The following is a 17,136-nucleotide window of genomic DNA, read 5'->3' as shown; positions in this document are numbered from 1 at the left end:
TGGTCAAGTGATTTTCAACAAGGGTGCCAAGACCATTCAATGGGAAAAAGACAGTCTCTTCAACAAATGGTGCTGGGAAACCTGGATATCCATGTGCAAAAGAATGAAACTGGACCCTTACCTTACTCCATATACAAAAATTAACTCAAACTAGATCAAAGACTTAAATGTAAGACCTAAACCTATAAAAATTTAGAAGAAAGCACAGAAGAAAAGCTTCATTAACACTGGATTTGTAATGATTTCTTAGATGTTAACACTTAAGGCACAGGCAACAAATGTAAAAATAAGTAAGTTGGACTACAACAAAATTAAAAACTTCAAAGCATCAAAGGACATAATCAACAGAGTGAAAAGGCAACCTACACAACAGGAGAAAATATTTGTAAATCATATATATGATGATGGGTTAACATCCAAACTATACAAAGAACTCCTACAACTCAACAATAACAAAATAACCTGATTAGAAAATAGGCCGGGCGCGGTGGCTCACACCTGTAATCCTAGCCCTCTGGGAGGCCGAGGCGGGTGGATCGCTCGAGGTCAGGAGTTCGAGACCAGCCTGAGCGAGACCCCGTCTGTACTAAAAATAGAAATAAATTATCTGGCCAACTAAAAATATATATAGAAAAAATTAGCTGGGCATGGTGGCGCATGCCTGTAGTCCCAGCTACTCGGAAGGCTGAGGCAGTAGGATCGCTTAAGCCCAGGAGTTTGAGGTTGCTGTGAGCGAGGCTGACGCCACGGCACTCACTCTAGCTCGGGCAACAAAGTGACACTTTGTCTCAAAAAAAAAAAGAAAATGGGCAACAGAATTGAATAAACATTTCTCCAAGGAAGATATACTAATGACCAAAAACCATATGAAAAGATAGTGAACATCACTAATTAGGGAAATGCATCCAAAACCACAATGAGATATAACCTCACACCCATTAGGATGGCTACTATCAAAAAAACCAGAAAATAAGTGTTGGTGAAGATGTGGAAACTGAACCCTTGAGCAATGCTAATGGGAATGTAAATGGTGCAGCAACTATGAAAGACAGTATGGTGGTTCCTCAAAAAATTAAAAACTACCATATGATCCAGCAATTCTACTGCTGGGTATTGAAAACAAGGTCTCAAAGAGCTATCTATACACCCCTATTCACAGCATCATTATTCCAATAACCAAGAGATAGAAGCAACCCAAGTTGCATCCATGGATAATGGATAAACAAAACGTGATATATACATATAATGGAATAGTACTGATTAATATTAATAATATTAATATTATTGGAGACTGGTTGCCCAACAATGTGAATATACCTAACACTGTTGAACTATAATTAAAAATGGTTAAGAAGGTAACTTTTATGTTATGTGTATTTTACCAAAATTTTTTAAAAAGAAACTCTTAGTGGAAAAAGAAGAAATTTTGCAAATTACACATCTGAAAAAAGATTTGCATTCATAATATACAAAGAACTCTCAGAACTCAAGAAGACAAACAATCCAATAAAAAAATTTGTAAGATTTGAACAGACACTTCACCACAGATACACAAATGTCGTATTAGCATATTAAAATATCCTCAACATCATTAATTATTAGGGAAATGCAAAAATGCAAATTAAACCACAAGGAAACACCACTTCACATACATTAGAATATGTAAAATTAAACAGCCTGCCCATTCTAAGTATTGGCAAGAATATGGAACAACTGGAACTCTCATACATTGCTAACGGCTATGTAAAATAGTACAAGCACATTGGCAGTTTCTTAAAAAGTTAAACATACACCTACATTATGACCCAGGCATTTCACACCTAGGTATTTGCCAAGGATAAAAGAAAGCATATGTACAAAGACTTGTACCTGGATGTCATAGCAGCTTTATCTGTAATAGTTAAAAAGTAGAAACAACTCAAATGCTCTATCAGCAGGTGAACACATAAATTGTGGTATATAGCCATACGATGGAATACTACTAAATATTAATAATAAAAATGAATGATACATGTAACATGGAACAATCTCAAAATAAACATGCTGAGTTAAAAAAAAGACAAAAAAGGAACACCTACTGTATGAGTCCACTTATACAAAATTCGAGAAAATGCAAAGTAATCTATGGTGACAGAAAGTAGATGGTTCCCTGAAGATGAGGAGGTGGAGAAGAGAAAGACCACAAAGGAGCACAAGGAAAGTTTAGGGGGATGACAGATATGTTCCACATCTTCATTGTGGTGATGGTTTCATGGATACACACGTATCAAAACTTATAAAATTGTATCATTTAAACTTGTAAAGTTTTTTATGTGTCAATCACACTTCAATAAATTTTTTTTTAAAAAAAACAAAGCTGCTTTTTAGGACTGAAAAATCTATTTTCAAAGCACTGGTAGCTGTGTGAGTAAATTAAAGTTATTTAAATTGTTAGGAGGAAAAAACAAATCCTACCAAAGAAAATTTGCTTAATAGGCCTTAAGGCCTATTAACTTCCTTAATAGGCAGTTCTCTTCAGAAAACAGAATTCTTAAGGTTCTTTTAATTCAAAACTTTTACAATCCAACTGGCACCTGAGGGGTTTAAAAGTACAGTCTAACTATCTCTAAAGAGTGTAAAATGTGAATAAATCATCAAGGGTCTCATGTCATTTTTTTAAAAGAATTACACAGAAGAGAAAAAATAGAATACACAACACTTCAGATATAACTTTCATTAGTAACTACTAACTTTATAGATCTCTCTAATTGAAAAGCATTTAAACTGTGGCTATTTGCTCCCATAAAAAGAAAACTTACTAGCAATGATGTCAGATTTATTTCAAAAGTAAGTTAATCTGTTTAAAAGACAGAACAAATGAAATTTTAGTTCAATGATATAAATAGCAGTTTCTGTTCTCAATGACTGTAAGCTTGAGAGCATAATTTCAGGTTTTATGGTTCAAATTCAGTAAAAGTAGGAAGTCTTATCTGCACTGGAATATCTAATTAAATATGTAAAGAATAGAAAGATTTAAAACGAGACTCCATACCAAAAGCATCATGTTCTGCGTCAGTGAAAGGTAGAAGAAAAAAATCTACAAAGCAGTGTGAAAATGTAGTCCATGCTTGTACTGACAATCTTCTATTGCTCCCTCCATCTTACCTAGTTCTGAATCTCAGCAGACAAGAAATATGGAGTATGGCTTATAAGACTTTAAAATGATTTGCTGTTAGAAAATGCTTTTCTGCCTAGCACAAAGCTACACCAATAAATCCCCAAATAGGTCTGTGAAGGCATTTGGTCAGGAGATCAGGATTCTAATTCTGGCCTGACTAGAGGCATGAAGACATGTAACAATCGTTAAGCCACTTTACTTCTATTTCCTCATCAGTAAAATGAAAAGTTAGTATGTACAAATACACACACACACACACACACACACACACACAAATTCTAATCAGTGGGTTAAGTACAGAGGATAGAAAACTTGCAGAATGGAAGATAGCTCTGTGTTCAGGCCAACTTACCAGTAACTCAATACAACAAGCCTTTAATGAGCAGTCTCTGTCTCCCAGAAACTGTCAGATGCTTGAGATACAAAGATTAATAAGTGGTTTGGTCTCCACTTAAAAGAAAGCATTAAAAAAAAAGGAAACAAAAAAATTCCTGCCTTAAAGAACTGACAATGCAGCTGACGAGACAACTAAGACACAATGAACCAGAACTACCAAATACAATGAGTTTGGTACTATGAAAGACGAAAGTTCAAGTGTAATGGGAGAATTCAGGAGGAAATACCACTAGCAAGCTCACTAGTTCAAGCTAGAGAAATGTGTCATCTATATGGAAAACCATGAAGATGTTACAGAGAATGCCCTACTAGGACAAGCAAAATTCAAGAGATTGGATTTTAAGAGTTTAACCCAAGTTTCTAAATACTCTCAATAATTATAAGCAGTAGCTATAGCTAATTACACCTCAAAGATAGTCTAGGTTAATCTTAGTAGATTCTCTAAAATAAAAAAAAACACACAAAAATCTGAGACTATCTTATTTTAAATGACTACAAATGGTACTTCCACATGACTCTAAAACAAATCCATTTTTTTCTTCTAAAACTATATTTCAATTTTATTCATTGATTTTGATATTTATTTGGTAGAAAACATTGCTAGTTACTATCCCTATGCTTGACCTATTATATTTTAATTTAAAAAAATCCTTTACACATCAAAATGGAAAGCAGTGTTATAAGAACATAAAAATTAAATTGTAACAATTTAACCAAGGTCACTAGAATCTTTTCAGATTGTTCTCCAGTTAAAGTAGAGCATTTGAAAAAAGAAAATAGAGAGAGTATGTGTGTGTGAGAGAGAGAGTGTACACGTATGTGTGTGTGTGTGTGTGTGTGTGTGTGTGTGAGAGTGAGTGTGCAGCAGAGGTAGGGATAGGACAGTTTTTTCCAGATGTCCTATTAAGGTACTTACAGTGCTGATCACAATCAACTCTGGCAAACACGACTTGATTTTCATTTGGATATTCTTCCTTAATGACATCAGAAGCTTCCTCAAAAATTGGATGCAACATCTGACTGAAACGACACCTACACATGGGAAAGGATACCAATTAGAAATGAAAAGAAGTAATAAAATCTTGTTTTAGTTATCACTCACTGATACTTAGTATAGGTACAATAAACAAGTCCGCAAGAGAATCACATATGTAATTTAATTATGGATCCTGATGTCATTCAATGGAGAGGAAGACGATTTTGAATTCAAAGACTATACTCCAATTCTAAGACTGCATAAATAACTAAAAGATGTTGGTTTTTTTCACCTTAAGGTAATTGCCAGTATTATGGAGCACACAGCTAAGAAGCTCTTGCAGAGGCCATGAAATAGGTCTGAAATAAGTCCTCGAAGATGTACTACCAGGCCTTGTAACTACTGAGGCTTCACCATTTATAAAAGGAATTAGCTTTCTGTAAATAATGAACATATTTTTAGGCTACTGTAAAAAAATTTAATATTAAATACTAATTTTTTAATAATAAATATTAGATCAATCTACCTGGCCAGTTCAATCAAATCTCACAGGCAAGTTAGCATACTAAATAAGTTGTAGTAAAAGGATACATGGTATGCAATGAACTGGTTCCCCTCAAAATTTATCTTTTGTTAAAATGGGCTTTTATATCTGTAAACATACTCAATATGTTAAGTCCAGAAGCAACTATTTTAATAAATTCCTAAACAAGACTTCCTGTCTATATTTACTTTTTTTTCTTTTATTTTAAAAATTGGGCACAAATCCCACAATATTCCAGGAACTTGTTACTTCTAATTCTGACTGTCCCTTAATCAGGCCAACCACTTCACAAATACAGTCATGCATTGCTTAACAATGGGGATACACTCCAGGAGATGAAAAGCATCAGGCGATTTCTTCATTGCGAGAACATCATAGGGTGTACTTACACAAACCTAGATAGTAGAGCCTACTACACACCTATAGCCTATTGCTCCTAGGCTATAAACCTGTACAGCATGTAAGTGTACTGAATACTGTAGGCAACTGTAACATAGTGGTAAGTATTTGTGTATCTAAACAGAGAAAAGGTACAGTAAAAATATGGTATTATAATTTTATGGGACCTCTGTCATTGATCTAAATATTGTTATGCAGTGCATGACTATATATGTTCTGGGTCATTAAAGGGACCTGATAAGAAAGGGAAGAAGAATTAGAATCAGCATACAACCAGCTGGGTTAGAATGGTCATTCTGTTATGGCAAAAGTATTGAGGATATGTAAACAAAAAAACTATAATTGCTACTATTGCTTCCAGAGCTCTTTTCCATCAAGAAATTTACTTATATGAAGCCTGTGACCTGTTTGATCCACAAATGATCAGGTCATATTAGCTATAATTCAATAAAAATATTGTAAAGCCTATGAAAGGATACAAACATTATACTTCCTCCCTATTTCTTCTTGTATGTATCTCTTCTAGCCCACTCACCTGACTTCCTAAGGAGATGTCCTAGAATATATCAAGGAGACACAATCTGTATCTTCAATCTCTTGCTTTCAAGTGGCTCTTTCCTCTTTTAGCATTCTTAAATCTCTCCCATCTGGGATAGGTGGGTGGGGTCGGTGGACATCATGGACCATGTCTTATTTGACTACGTAATCTAATAAGCATTCAATAGTTGTCTGTTAAATGAATAAATTGATAGAATGGAAGAACTGGAGAAGCTAGGACCCAGGATTGTGGGTTCTTACAGTTTGCTGAAAATAGGGTAGCTAGAGGGCGGGGCTAGGCAAGGAGTGGGCATTGATTAATGGTTGCTTGAAGAATTTGGATATGGCCTAGTAAAGAATTAGTGGTCAGGCTTCTTCTGGAAGAAGAAGTTAGAAGTAGTCTTTAGACACACATCAAGGGCTCCTTCCATCTGGATTGTTCAGTTTGCTGCCCTGTAAGTACTCAAGCATGGGTTCATGTTTAAAATAGAATCAGTTTTAATACAGGTTAAGTATCCCCAATCCAAAAACCCAAAATCTGCAATGCTCCAAAATCTGAAACTGTTTAATCATCGACATGATGCTCAAAGGAAATGCTCATAGGAGCATCTAGGATTTGGAATTTTTGGATTAGGAATGCTGAACTGGTAAGTACAATGCAAATATTCCAAAATCTGAAAAAATCTGAAACATTTCTGGTCCTAAGCATTTCAGACAAGGGATACTCAACCTATACCAAAAGGTGAAAGAGGAAGATGAAATAAAAGTTCATTTCCAATATTACTGTACCTTCATACACATGTATCCATTAATATGGAAATGTTACATTTATAAAAGAAACATCGTAAAAGCAATGAACCTATTAAAGGGCCTTAGGGTTATCTAAACCCAATTTCCAATCTAGTGCTTAAATTAATCCTTAACAAATCAACCAAATAAGTAAAACTCTTTGGAGGGACACTTTGGGGGTGCTTACTAATATGACCTACTAGGGGGAAAATAAGCTTTGGAGTCAGACATACCTGAGTTTATATCCCAGTTCCACCACTTACTAGCCGTATGACCTTTCTGAGCCTCAATTTCCTCAACCTAAAATGGAAATTATAATACCTACCTGCAGGGTAGTTCTGAGCATTAAAAACAATGTACATAAAGAGTCTGGCACATAGTAGCATTATTAAACACTTATTATGGTTTATTACTCTCTGAGGCATAGCAGTATTTTGGGGCAGCTCTATTAGAGAATTTTTGGTTGGTTTTTTTTTTTTTTGGTTTTTATAGTCTTTTTTTTCAGGAAATTATTGGGGTACAAACATTTTGGTTACACGTTACGACTTTGCCACATTCCAACCATGATTTGAGACATGCCCTTTCCCCCCACTACCAATGCTCATCCTCTGAAGTGAGGTATCACAAGAATGGAAGAATAGGCACCACATGTACTTGCCATCAAACTGGCACTGACTGATCAACACTAAGGTGCTCACACAGTAATAATATTCTTTGGGGGTAGGGAGTTTGGGGGTGGGTAAACTCACAACTAATGGACGCAGTGAGCATTGGAGAATTCTTTAAACTGTGCCACATCCATATCTTTCAGAGGGAACTCAAGAGTCTAGCCTTTGAGGCCACACAGTGTAAGTCTGTGTCCTACAGCCAGTTACCCAAGTTTTTCCAGTTGAATAGAAGAGTAATAATTCATGAACAACTCAAGGCATTCTTTAGGTAATATGTTTTCCCAAATAACTGAAATTTGTCCACATTTCCAATTTAGTTTTTGCAAAAAGGTCAGTAGCACATTCTATTACTATTTCTTACAACACACAAAAGCCCTCAGTCAAAAAAGAACTTCGTTCTAGTTTTTCCTCTGCCACAATCTAGTCAGGTAACTTTGGGAAAATGCTTTACTCCTCTGGATCTCAGTTTTCTTATTTTTAAAATGGATTGAATGATCTACCAAATTTTGTGGCTACTAATACACATGGACAATCCTAATTTACCTTGGAAAATGCTACTTGTGTTACATTATTTTATAAATGTTATTTTCTCTGTGTATCTTCAACTTTTTATGAAAGTTCTTTAAATACCCATACCATACATACATTCATTTGGTAGATATTTATTATGTACTTATCAGCCACATATTACGCAAAGTGCTTCGGGACTAATGTTGAAAAAAAATATAGCCATGGTAACTATTTTCACAAAGCAAACAATGTAGTAGGGAGCCACCAACTAGATTATAACATGTGTTATAACTGGGTAAATATGGGGTGTTATGGGAAATACAGTAGGGTTCCTAATCTGACTTGAGAGTAGCAGTAGGCATATTCATTTAGGAAGGTGACCTAGACAAAGTGGCATCTAATCTAAGACTTGAAAGATGATTAGGAGTTGACTAAGTAAAGAAGTAGGTGAGAAAAGAGTGATCCATCCAGGCAGGTGGTCCAATAGTGAAGTACAGAATTTTACAGGAATTGAAAAGAAGCTTAGTATAACTGGAGCAGAATATGCAGTAGAGAGAGGCAAGGGATACAGCTGCAGAGGGAGGAAGGAACCAGGTCACGAGGGGTCTTCTAGGCCAAAGTGAGGGACTGAAATTTTAACCCAAAGGTAATGGAAAACCATTTAAGGGTTTTAAGAAGGAGTATAAACTAATCTAATTTGCACTGTAGGAAAGAGAACTTTGCCTTACACTGTAGAAAAAGAATGGAGATACATAAGACTAGAGGCACAGAAAAATGAGGATACTGTTGCAGGAATTCTAGGTAAATTGCAGGACTATGGCCTGAAGTAGGGTAGTGGCAGCTAATAGCTATTAATAGTAAGCTTTAAAGGGTCAAACAAGATAGCTTGTCTAGAAATAAAGAATATGCCAGTGTTTCAAACTTCTCTTCAGCTAAATCTCCCTTCTTTAAATCCCCATGCCACATTCTTTAACGTCTACTATGCATCATGTCTTTGTTCTAGATGCTGGGAGTCCCAAGTAAGACATTATCTGTGCCCTCAAACTTTGTTTGCCCCAGGGCACAAAGAAGAAAAGACAAACCATTTAGTAAGAAACAGAAAGTGGTACACAGGGTATCACATAAACACAGAAGACAGGATCTGATTCAGCCAGGGGAAGGAGTAAAGGATTCCTGGAAGAGGTAGCAAATTGCATAAGTTAAAAAATGTCAACATAATTTTTCCTTCTGAATGTGCCACACCCAAATCCTGACCTACACTCAAACACTGCATTCCTTCCAAGGTTGGAACAAACAGAATTGTATTATATGTTCCCTTTTTTTGGGGGGGGGGGTCATATTTGAGTTTTTATGTTACCTGTTTCTATTTTAAGTTATGGGACCATGAAATTAGTTATATTTTTCTCTTAAAACAGAAATCCTCATCAAGTTAAACTGCTTCATTTGTGGATGAACCTTAATTAATTCTGTGTATGGAATACTGTCTTGCAATAGAAAAAGGCTTCCCCAACAACCCCTTTCCAGCAAAGATAAATTCACCCTTAACAAATTAAAAAATTAAAACTAAAAAATAATTGATGCAAAAAAAAAGTTAAAACAAGATTACTTACCAGTCAGCATAAAAATTTACTAAAGCAACATCAGCATTGTCTGAAATTGAAAAACAAAAACCAAACAGGCTAAGTTATTTTTATGTATCTACATAATCTCGACATAATTAAAGATACAGTTTTCATCATGATCTCTTCCCATTATAAGGGCCCACTAAAATAATTCCATAACAATTAAGTTACCTCTTACTCAGAAACCCACACTTAAGAGTCATTCATCCGTGACTTATATAATTTGTGGGAGCCCCTGTCTCTTCTCTCTATACCTTCTATCTTTATGCCTTCATTGTATCTTAAATGATTATAAAGCAAAAGGGAAATCAAACCCAGATCATGCAAGTAAGCTATTAAATGGCCTACTCTCATAAAAAGTACACAATCTGAATTTTAATAATCCATTTTTTGATCTTTCATGTTCATGAATAACTGAGAATCAGTTCTTTAAGTAAAATCCTATTTCACAGAATAGACCTGTATACTTAACTAAGATATTTCTAAATCTCAGAAGTCCCATCTAGTTGGCAACATGCAATCTATAACAGCATTGCAGAAGATGCTCTTTTTCTGGTTCCTGTCCATTTAACAGTTATTTTCTGTTGCAAAAATAACTTAGTATCATTTGCATATCAGGATGTGAAGATATGAAAAAGATGTAGCACTGTTTCTTTTGCCTAAACCTAATTTGGAGAAACAAACTTCTCAAGCACCTACGAAAATAAAACAAAGATATTCTAGAATCTGAAAGATGACAGGAGTGAGAATGGCATGTCAGTTTCAATTCCCTTCTTCCTTTTTTACCTTCAAAGCACTTTTTTTTCATTTGCTCATACACTCTAAAGCAGTGGTTCATAAACTCTGGTTCCTGGACCAGAAGCATCACCTAGGAACTGTTTCTATCAGAAACTGGGGGTCAGGGCTAGCAGTATAGATATTAACAAGCCCTCCAGGTGATTCTGATACATGCTAAAGTTTATGGAACAACAGCTCTAAAAAGATCCTATAAGATGGGAATAGACTCATTAGCATTTAAAGTTTTAGGAGCATAAAATATATGATGCTCAATGAATGTTATAACTCTTTTTACCTTTATTATCTTTGGTTTTGTTATGTGTAAACCAGTAGCTGAAATGGAGTGTTTTTAAAAAAAAGAAGAAGAAATCATTAAGAAAACTGTACATTTTCTTAAAGCTCCTAAGTTGTGATTTTCTATCAACTACATCTGCAATCTTCCCTTTACTATTTTTAAAAGGGAGAGATGGTTTTCCCCAAGTTAATTGTATCTACAATCATACTGTCAGCAAACAAAGCATTCTGTAAATTACTTACTGAGCTTAATTAGACCAATGACAATAAAAGAGATCAAAGTAGGTGACTTCATTAAAGTAAAATAAAAAAAAAAATTTCTAGGCTATGTCCTAAGGTCATTAACATTTAGTACTACACAGTGGGAACTGTCAGCCTCTAAGCAGGCTTTAGCAAAATACTTTATGCATTGTTAAGAATGGTGTTTATATAAAGGCAAAGAAATAAAAAAGATTGAAAGTATTACCATACTTATAATATGAGAAAGAAGATTTACATATATTAAGCAATTTTACTAAAACTCAATACCAAAAGTACATTAATTCAACAAGCTATGGAATTAATCAGAATGCCAGCTCTTCATATATTCTAGGTAACTAAGATTTTATTGTTTCTGTATATAAACTGTTTATACAGAAGAAAGTACACTTTAAAAATATCAAGGTACTTACTTAAAATTTCATCTATATTCTCTGTATCAAGACTTGTTATTTCAGTTGTTACAGGAGTAAAAACCCAAGTTACCTGAAAATTTTAAAAATGTGAAATTAGTAAATGTTTCCACAAAGGCAAATACATAAAGCAGAAAGTGTTTAAAAAATTAATGAATAAAGTTGGTTCCACTTACTACTTACAAAATCAGCCATCAATACATTTTAATTTTTTTTACCTATTCAAACCCTCCACTAGATCAACAGGAGAAATATTATTAATAACTTCTCAAGCCTAGAAACTAGTCAAGTAAGTCTTCCTATGCTTCCAAATATATAAAAGAAATTGTTTCTAAACAATTAGAAAAACTGAGAATGTACTCATCCTATTAAATTAATACTTTCAACAACTTTATCTCTACAGGGCCACAAGAAAAATTTGCCAGGAGATTATCAGCTTTGAAAGTATTAATATAAAATAAAATTTAAAAAAATATGTTTGCTGATTCTATCCCACCATGTTTCTAAGACAGAACAAAATAATGAAGAATTCAAGAAAGACTTTGCAAATTGTAAACCAAAAGCCCTTCTGGTATCATTTTCACTTACTAGTGATAACAATGTGCTAAGTAAGAGACCCTTAAAAAGAAAGTAAGAACTTTTTGCTTTCACTGTAATGTGTCTGAAATCCAAAGTTCCCCTGGCATCTGCAAAACAAAGAAGAGATAAAATTTTAAACTAAACAGCAAATGTTTACATATTTTAAAAAGTAATATTTAGTGTATTTTAGTTTCCATCTTTAATCCATCTTTAATATACTTTGTGTTTGCTGCCTAGAGAGTTTTTTGTTCAAAACAGAGTTTGTGTATGAAAATTCATTCACTGAATCACTGTTTTTTAGTGAATGACAACTAATGTCAGACTCAGATCAAAGTCCTGAAGACTATTCCTTTGCACGTCCATTTTATGGACACTTTACTACTTAACAACAGTGACAACTCAAAAATTTTATAATTCACTAACAATTCAATCTAAATGGTATAAAGAGGTACACTGATACTACTATGTAAATAAGCCCAGCTAATTTTTAAAAATATTTCTAGAGATTTATACTTTTCTTAGGAAAAACCTAAGGATAACACTAAGTCTTATTTTCAAGTTACCATAATGGTGTAGCCAATAACTGACTACCATGTCTGCTAGCAACCAATAAACTATACTCTCCTAAAAGTATGCTAAGCAATTATAAATCTCCAAATATCTGACTTATATGACTAATTTATATTCTTTTCAGTGACTCAAAAATTGACTAGAAAGATCAGACTTCCCTCACTAGTCATTACTTACTATTGATATCGTTCTGGACACGTCATTCCAAAATATGGTACACCCTGGCATTTGAGAAAAATACAGAAGCAAAAAGGTCTCTCTGATCTTCTCCTGCCCTTCTCCCCTGAAGTGGGCCATAAAGGAATTCTCTGACCTTCCTCCAAAGTAGGTCATGAGACCTTCATGAAAGAGGTACCATCCCTAGACCCCAAGGAAAGGAATATCCCTATCCCTGAGGACACAGAGATGCCAAGAAGAATCTGAACAAAGAGGCCTTGCTAACTTCCCCCAGTTTATTACCATTAAATCATACCCCCTTTTATCCAATCATACTTCTCCACAACTGTCCACGCTTTACTAATTCAAGCACAAAAATAAAGTTTTCCCCACTTCTGTGAGTCATAATTTCTGAAGGCTCCCATGTAAAATCTATCTTAAATTAATTCGTATGTTTTTCTTGTTAATCTTTTATTAAAGGGGTCTCACACATGAACCTAGAGATGGGTGAGAAAATAAATCTTTTCTCTTCTACATCTTCAACATCTCAGTAACAGATCCTTCTCTCCTAAGCATCTGACAAGCTTTAGATAACTGTGTAGAACACAGTTATATTATTACAGCAAGATTTTATAGGTGTGTGTTGAAGAAAAACTCAAGAAGATGGTAATGAAGTTGGTCATTACCAAAGTCAAATCATTAAATAACTCAACAGTATTTATAGAGTGTCTGCTAGGTACTGAGGGCACTAGTACTAAGGCATGGTGTGCTCTGCCTCAAACTAGTAGCGGTGGTAAAGAGGAGAGAAAAATTTGATAAATGGTAGACTTCTGATATGAAAACAGTCTTCAGTGGTATAATCCAAGGGAGTCCTTTTTAAAAATGTTTTTATAGATATGTAATAATTGTACATATTTATGAGGTATATGTGGTATTTTTATATAAGCATATGATGTGTTGTAATGATCAAATCTGGGTAATTGGGATATCCATCACCTCAAACATTTATCATTTGTGTTAGGAACATTCCAAATCTATTCTTCTAATTATTTTGAAATATTTTTAAATAGTTATCACCTATCAAAATATATGTTTACAGATAATATATGTTTAAAGTCTAAATTTAATTGCTTTTCACTTTGAAATATTTATAACACATGGCTTACATGTAAACACATACATGCTAAATAATGCCAAAGTGAGGCAATGATCAATTTGGCTGTATTAAACAGATAACTATTACTTTCAAAACACTGTGCTAATAAATATGAAATGATAAGACTGATATTCAGCTAACAGTTGTGTTTGTTAAGAGGGCTCAAAGCAAGTAAACTGTTTCTGACCCAATAATTTCTGCTCCCTGTAGGGTGTAAAGGAGGCAGTTTTCTATTATCATTAACATTTCTACTAATATGTAGTATGAAAGCAAAGGCAGGTTGTTTATTTGAATTGTTAGCAAGCTCCACTAGACTGACAAATTGTTTCTTTTCATGTCAGCCCTGGGCAGAAACAAGATTCTCCAGGGAAAACATCTTTATGTGTCAAAGGCTATGGTGTGTAAGTAAAATCAAGACAAGTAGCTCCACCCAGGAAGGGAGGAAGGGAATCATTAATTTTTTTTTCAATTTAGACTTGAAGGAAACTTTAAAATTTATTTTAAAAAAACAAAAACTTATACAAAAAATTTTCAGTAGAAGATCTTAATAGTCATGGAGAATATAGTCTCTAATGATAGAATAGTTAGGCAACATATATAAATATACAGACATAAACTTATGAAGTATTTTACAACTTGGTCATTCTCTTGGTCATTAGCTCATTTTCTTGCCAAAGAGCTAGAGGAGAGAGGCATCTCTAATCATCTTCCATAAGTCATTAGATATCTCCTCCAACAAGCACTTTACCAACTATCACACATTTCAGTCTGAGATGTCTAGTGATGGGATCTTACATAAAAGGTACACCAGTGAAATGGCAAATACTATACCTATATTCGTTAAAAGAAATAACAATAAAGTGACAGGCTAGCTTTAAACAGCAGGAGCTCTTCATCAAGTAAAGAATGTTTTCTTCCATGAGTTGGTTTTCAAAAATTGAGGTATCTCTGAGAACTAAAAAGCTTTCCTTAAACTTCCCTGTATCTTCCACAACTACCTAACTGGCTAATGATGTCAGTGTACTTAACTGCATTTCCATAGCATTTTAGAAGCCACCCAGCAGCCAGCTGCTTCTCCCAAAACATACCCCACGATTTTCCTGCTTCCCTCTCTTTGTATACATGGTTTCCTCCACCTAGAGTGCCCTCTTCTCCACTACTGCATAAGAAGTCCTTCAAGGATTGAGTCCCTCTTCATGAAGCTTTGTCTGGTTTTCCTGGGTAGAAAATGACTTTTCTTTCCTAAGAGTTCAACCTGCTCCATGGGATGGGGACAGAAAGAGTGAAAAAGTAGGCTAGCAGAATGGAAGTTACTAAGAAATTAAAACTCTCTCTAGATTAGTCATCAAGCTGAAACAAGATACAGACAATGAAAAATTGATTACATAATAAAACAAGGTTTTTTAGAAATGAATTTTGGAAAGCAAATTTTCCAGACAGTTCAGCAAACAGACTATCCTCATTTAAGAACAGCTTCAAGATCTGCTGTACAGCGTGGTGACTATAGTTAATAATAATGTACAGTCATGTGCCATATAAGAACTTTTTGGTCAACAACAGATCACATATACAACAGTGGTCCCATAAGATTATAATGGAGCTGAAAAATTCCTATCACCTAGGAACAATGATGATTTCAGTGATGTCTCAATGATTCTCACCCTATGTAGAATGTGTGTGTTTGTGCCTTAGTTTTCAACAAAAAAGTTTAAAAAGTAAAAAACAAATTAAAAACTTTTAAAAATAGATAAAAGCTTACAGGATAAGGATATAAGGAAATATTTTTGTACAGCTGTACAATGTGTTTATGTTTTAAGCTATGTGTTATTCCAAGAGTCAAAAAGTTAAAAATTTAAAAATCTAAAAAGCAAAAGTTACAGTAAGCTAAGGTTAATTATTGAAGAAAAATATTTTTTATAAATTTCATATAGCCTAAGTGTATAGTGTTTATAAAGGTTACAGTAGTGTACAGTAACCTTCACATTCACTCACCACTCACTGACTGACCCAGAGCAACTTCCAGTCCTACAGGCTCCATTCATGTTAAGTGCCTCCTATCCAAGTGTGCCACTTTATATCTTATATCATATCATATGTACCTTTTCTGTGTTTAAGTGTACGAATACCATTGTCTTACAACTGTTTACAGTATTCAGTACAGTAACCTGTTGTTATACAGGTTTGTAGCCTAGGAGCAATAGGCTATACCATATAGCTTAGGTGTGTAGTGGACTATACTATCTACGTTTGTATAAGTACACTCATTCATGTTTGCACAAGGAAATCGCCCAATGACACATTTTTCAGAACATATCCCCATCATTAAGCCGTGCATGACTACTGCACACTTGAAAATTACTAAGAGATTAGATATTGAGTGTTCGCACCACAAGAAAAAAGATAATTATGCAAGGTAATGGACATGGCAATCAGCTTAATTTCACAAAGTATAAATATACCAAAACATATTTTACTTACTATATATGTATAATAAATATATACAATTTTTATTTGTCAAATATACCTTAATAAAGCTGAGGGGAAAAAAGTGAATCAGTATATTACCACAAGAAAAATAGAAAATAGAACAGCTATGTTACATTAGTGGATAAAAGTCCAACACTTCTTGTATTGTGCTATTTAAGGTTGTTAATTCAGTCATGAAAATTAATGATTTGGGACTTTCAGGATCAGAGGCCAATAAATATCAGGTAGAAGAGGTTATCGTATATTACTTCTGCCAGTAAGAGTCATATTCACAGAAGCATGTGCTATGCTGTGTTTTATTACAGTATCTTAGTAAGCGAGTTTAGAAAGTATTTCTAAACAAAAGTATTTCCAGTGAGTTTATCTGTTGAAAGCTTAATACCTTAAAACCTTAAAATTTAAAGTGTGGTCCCTGAACTGGCAGCATTGGCATCACCTAGAAGCTGTGAGAAATGTAGAATATTAGGCCCCAACCCAGATCTACTGAATGAAAAGCATCATTTTAATAAAATCCGCAGATGATTCCTATGCACATTAAAGTTTAAGAACACTGCTTTAGAGAAAAAAGCTTTTTACTCTAGAAGCAAGTATGTAAATTCATTTTAAACTCTATATAATGTTTTTGGTCCTCAAATATGAACATAAGCACAAGTAAGACTCATTTGTGACAATTCAGCATTGACATACAAATTGCTGTGAGTTTAGATAAATGTAGAATCTAATCTTAGATTCTAAGATGTAAATCTTACAAATTTACATAGATGTTAACTTTTAAAAGTATATTGCCTTCTACTCAAAAAAATAGCTTTTGAATAGGTATTTCTATTAATACAAGAAATTACTACCAT

At 34.1% G+C, this 17,136-nt stretch overlaps 1 protein-coding gene across 1 annotated transcript in view; it reads right to left on the bottom strand.

The window, feature by feature from the left end:
• The window catches only part of ERP44 (endoplasmic reticulum protein 44), a 59,033-nt gene that overhangs the window by 26,270 nt on the left and 15,627 nt on the right, over positions 1–17,136 (bottom strand). The window contains exons 2-4 of the mRNA XM_045563140.1: positions 11,341–11,413; positions 9,587–9,626; positions 4,470–4,585 (exon numbers count right to left, since the gene is read on the bottom strand). Of these exons, the coding sequence (XP_045419096.1) occupies positions 4,470–4,585; positions 9,587–9,626; positions 11,341–11,413 (229 nt within the window). The remainder of the gene's footprint in view (positions 1–4,469; positions 4,586–9,586; positions 9,627–11,340; positions 11,414–17,136) is intronic.

This window comes from Lemur catta, chromosome 10, assembly GCF_020740605.2.
Source record: "Lemur catta isolate mLemCat1 chromosome 10, mLemCat1.pri, whole genome shotgun sequence".
In the NCBI taxonomy this organism is placed as follows: domain Eukaryota; kingdom Metazoa; phylum Chordata; class Mammalia; order Primates; family Lemuridae; genus Lemur; species Lemur catta.
Note: the sequence above shows the minus strand (reverse complement) of the source record. Positions and strands in the feature narration are given on the sequence as shown.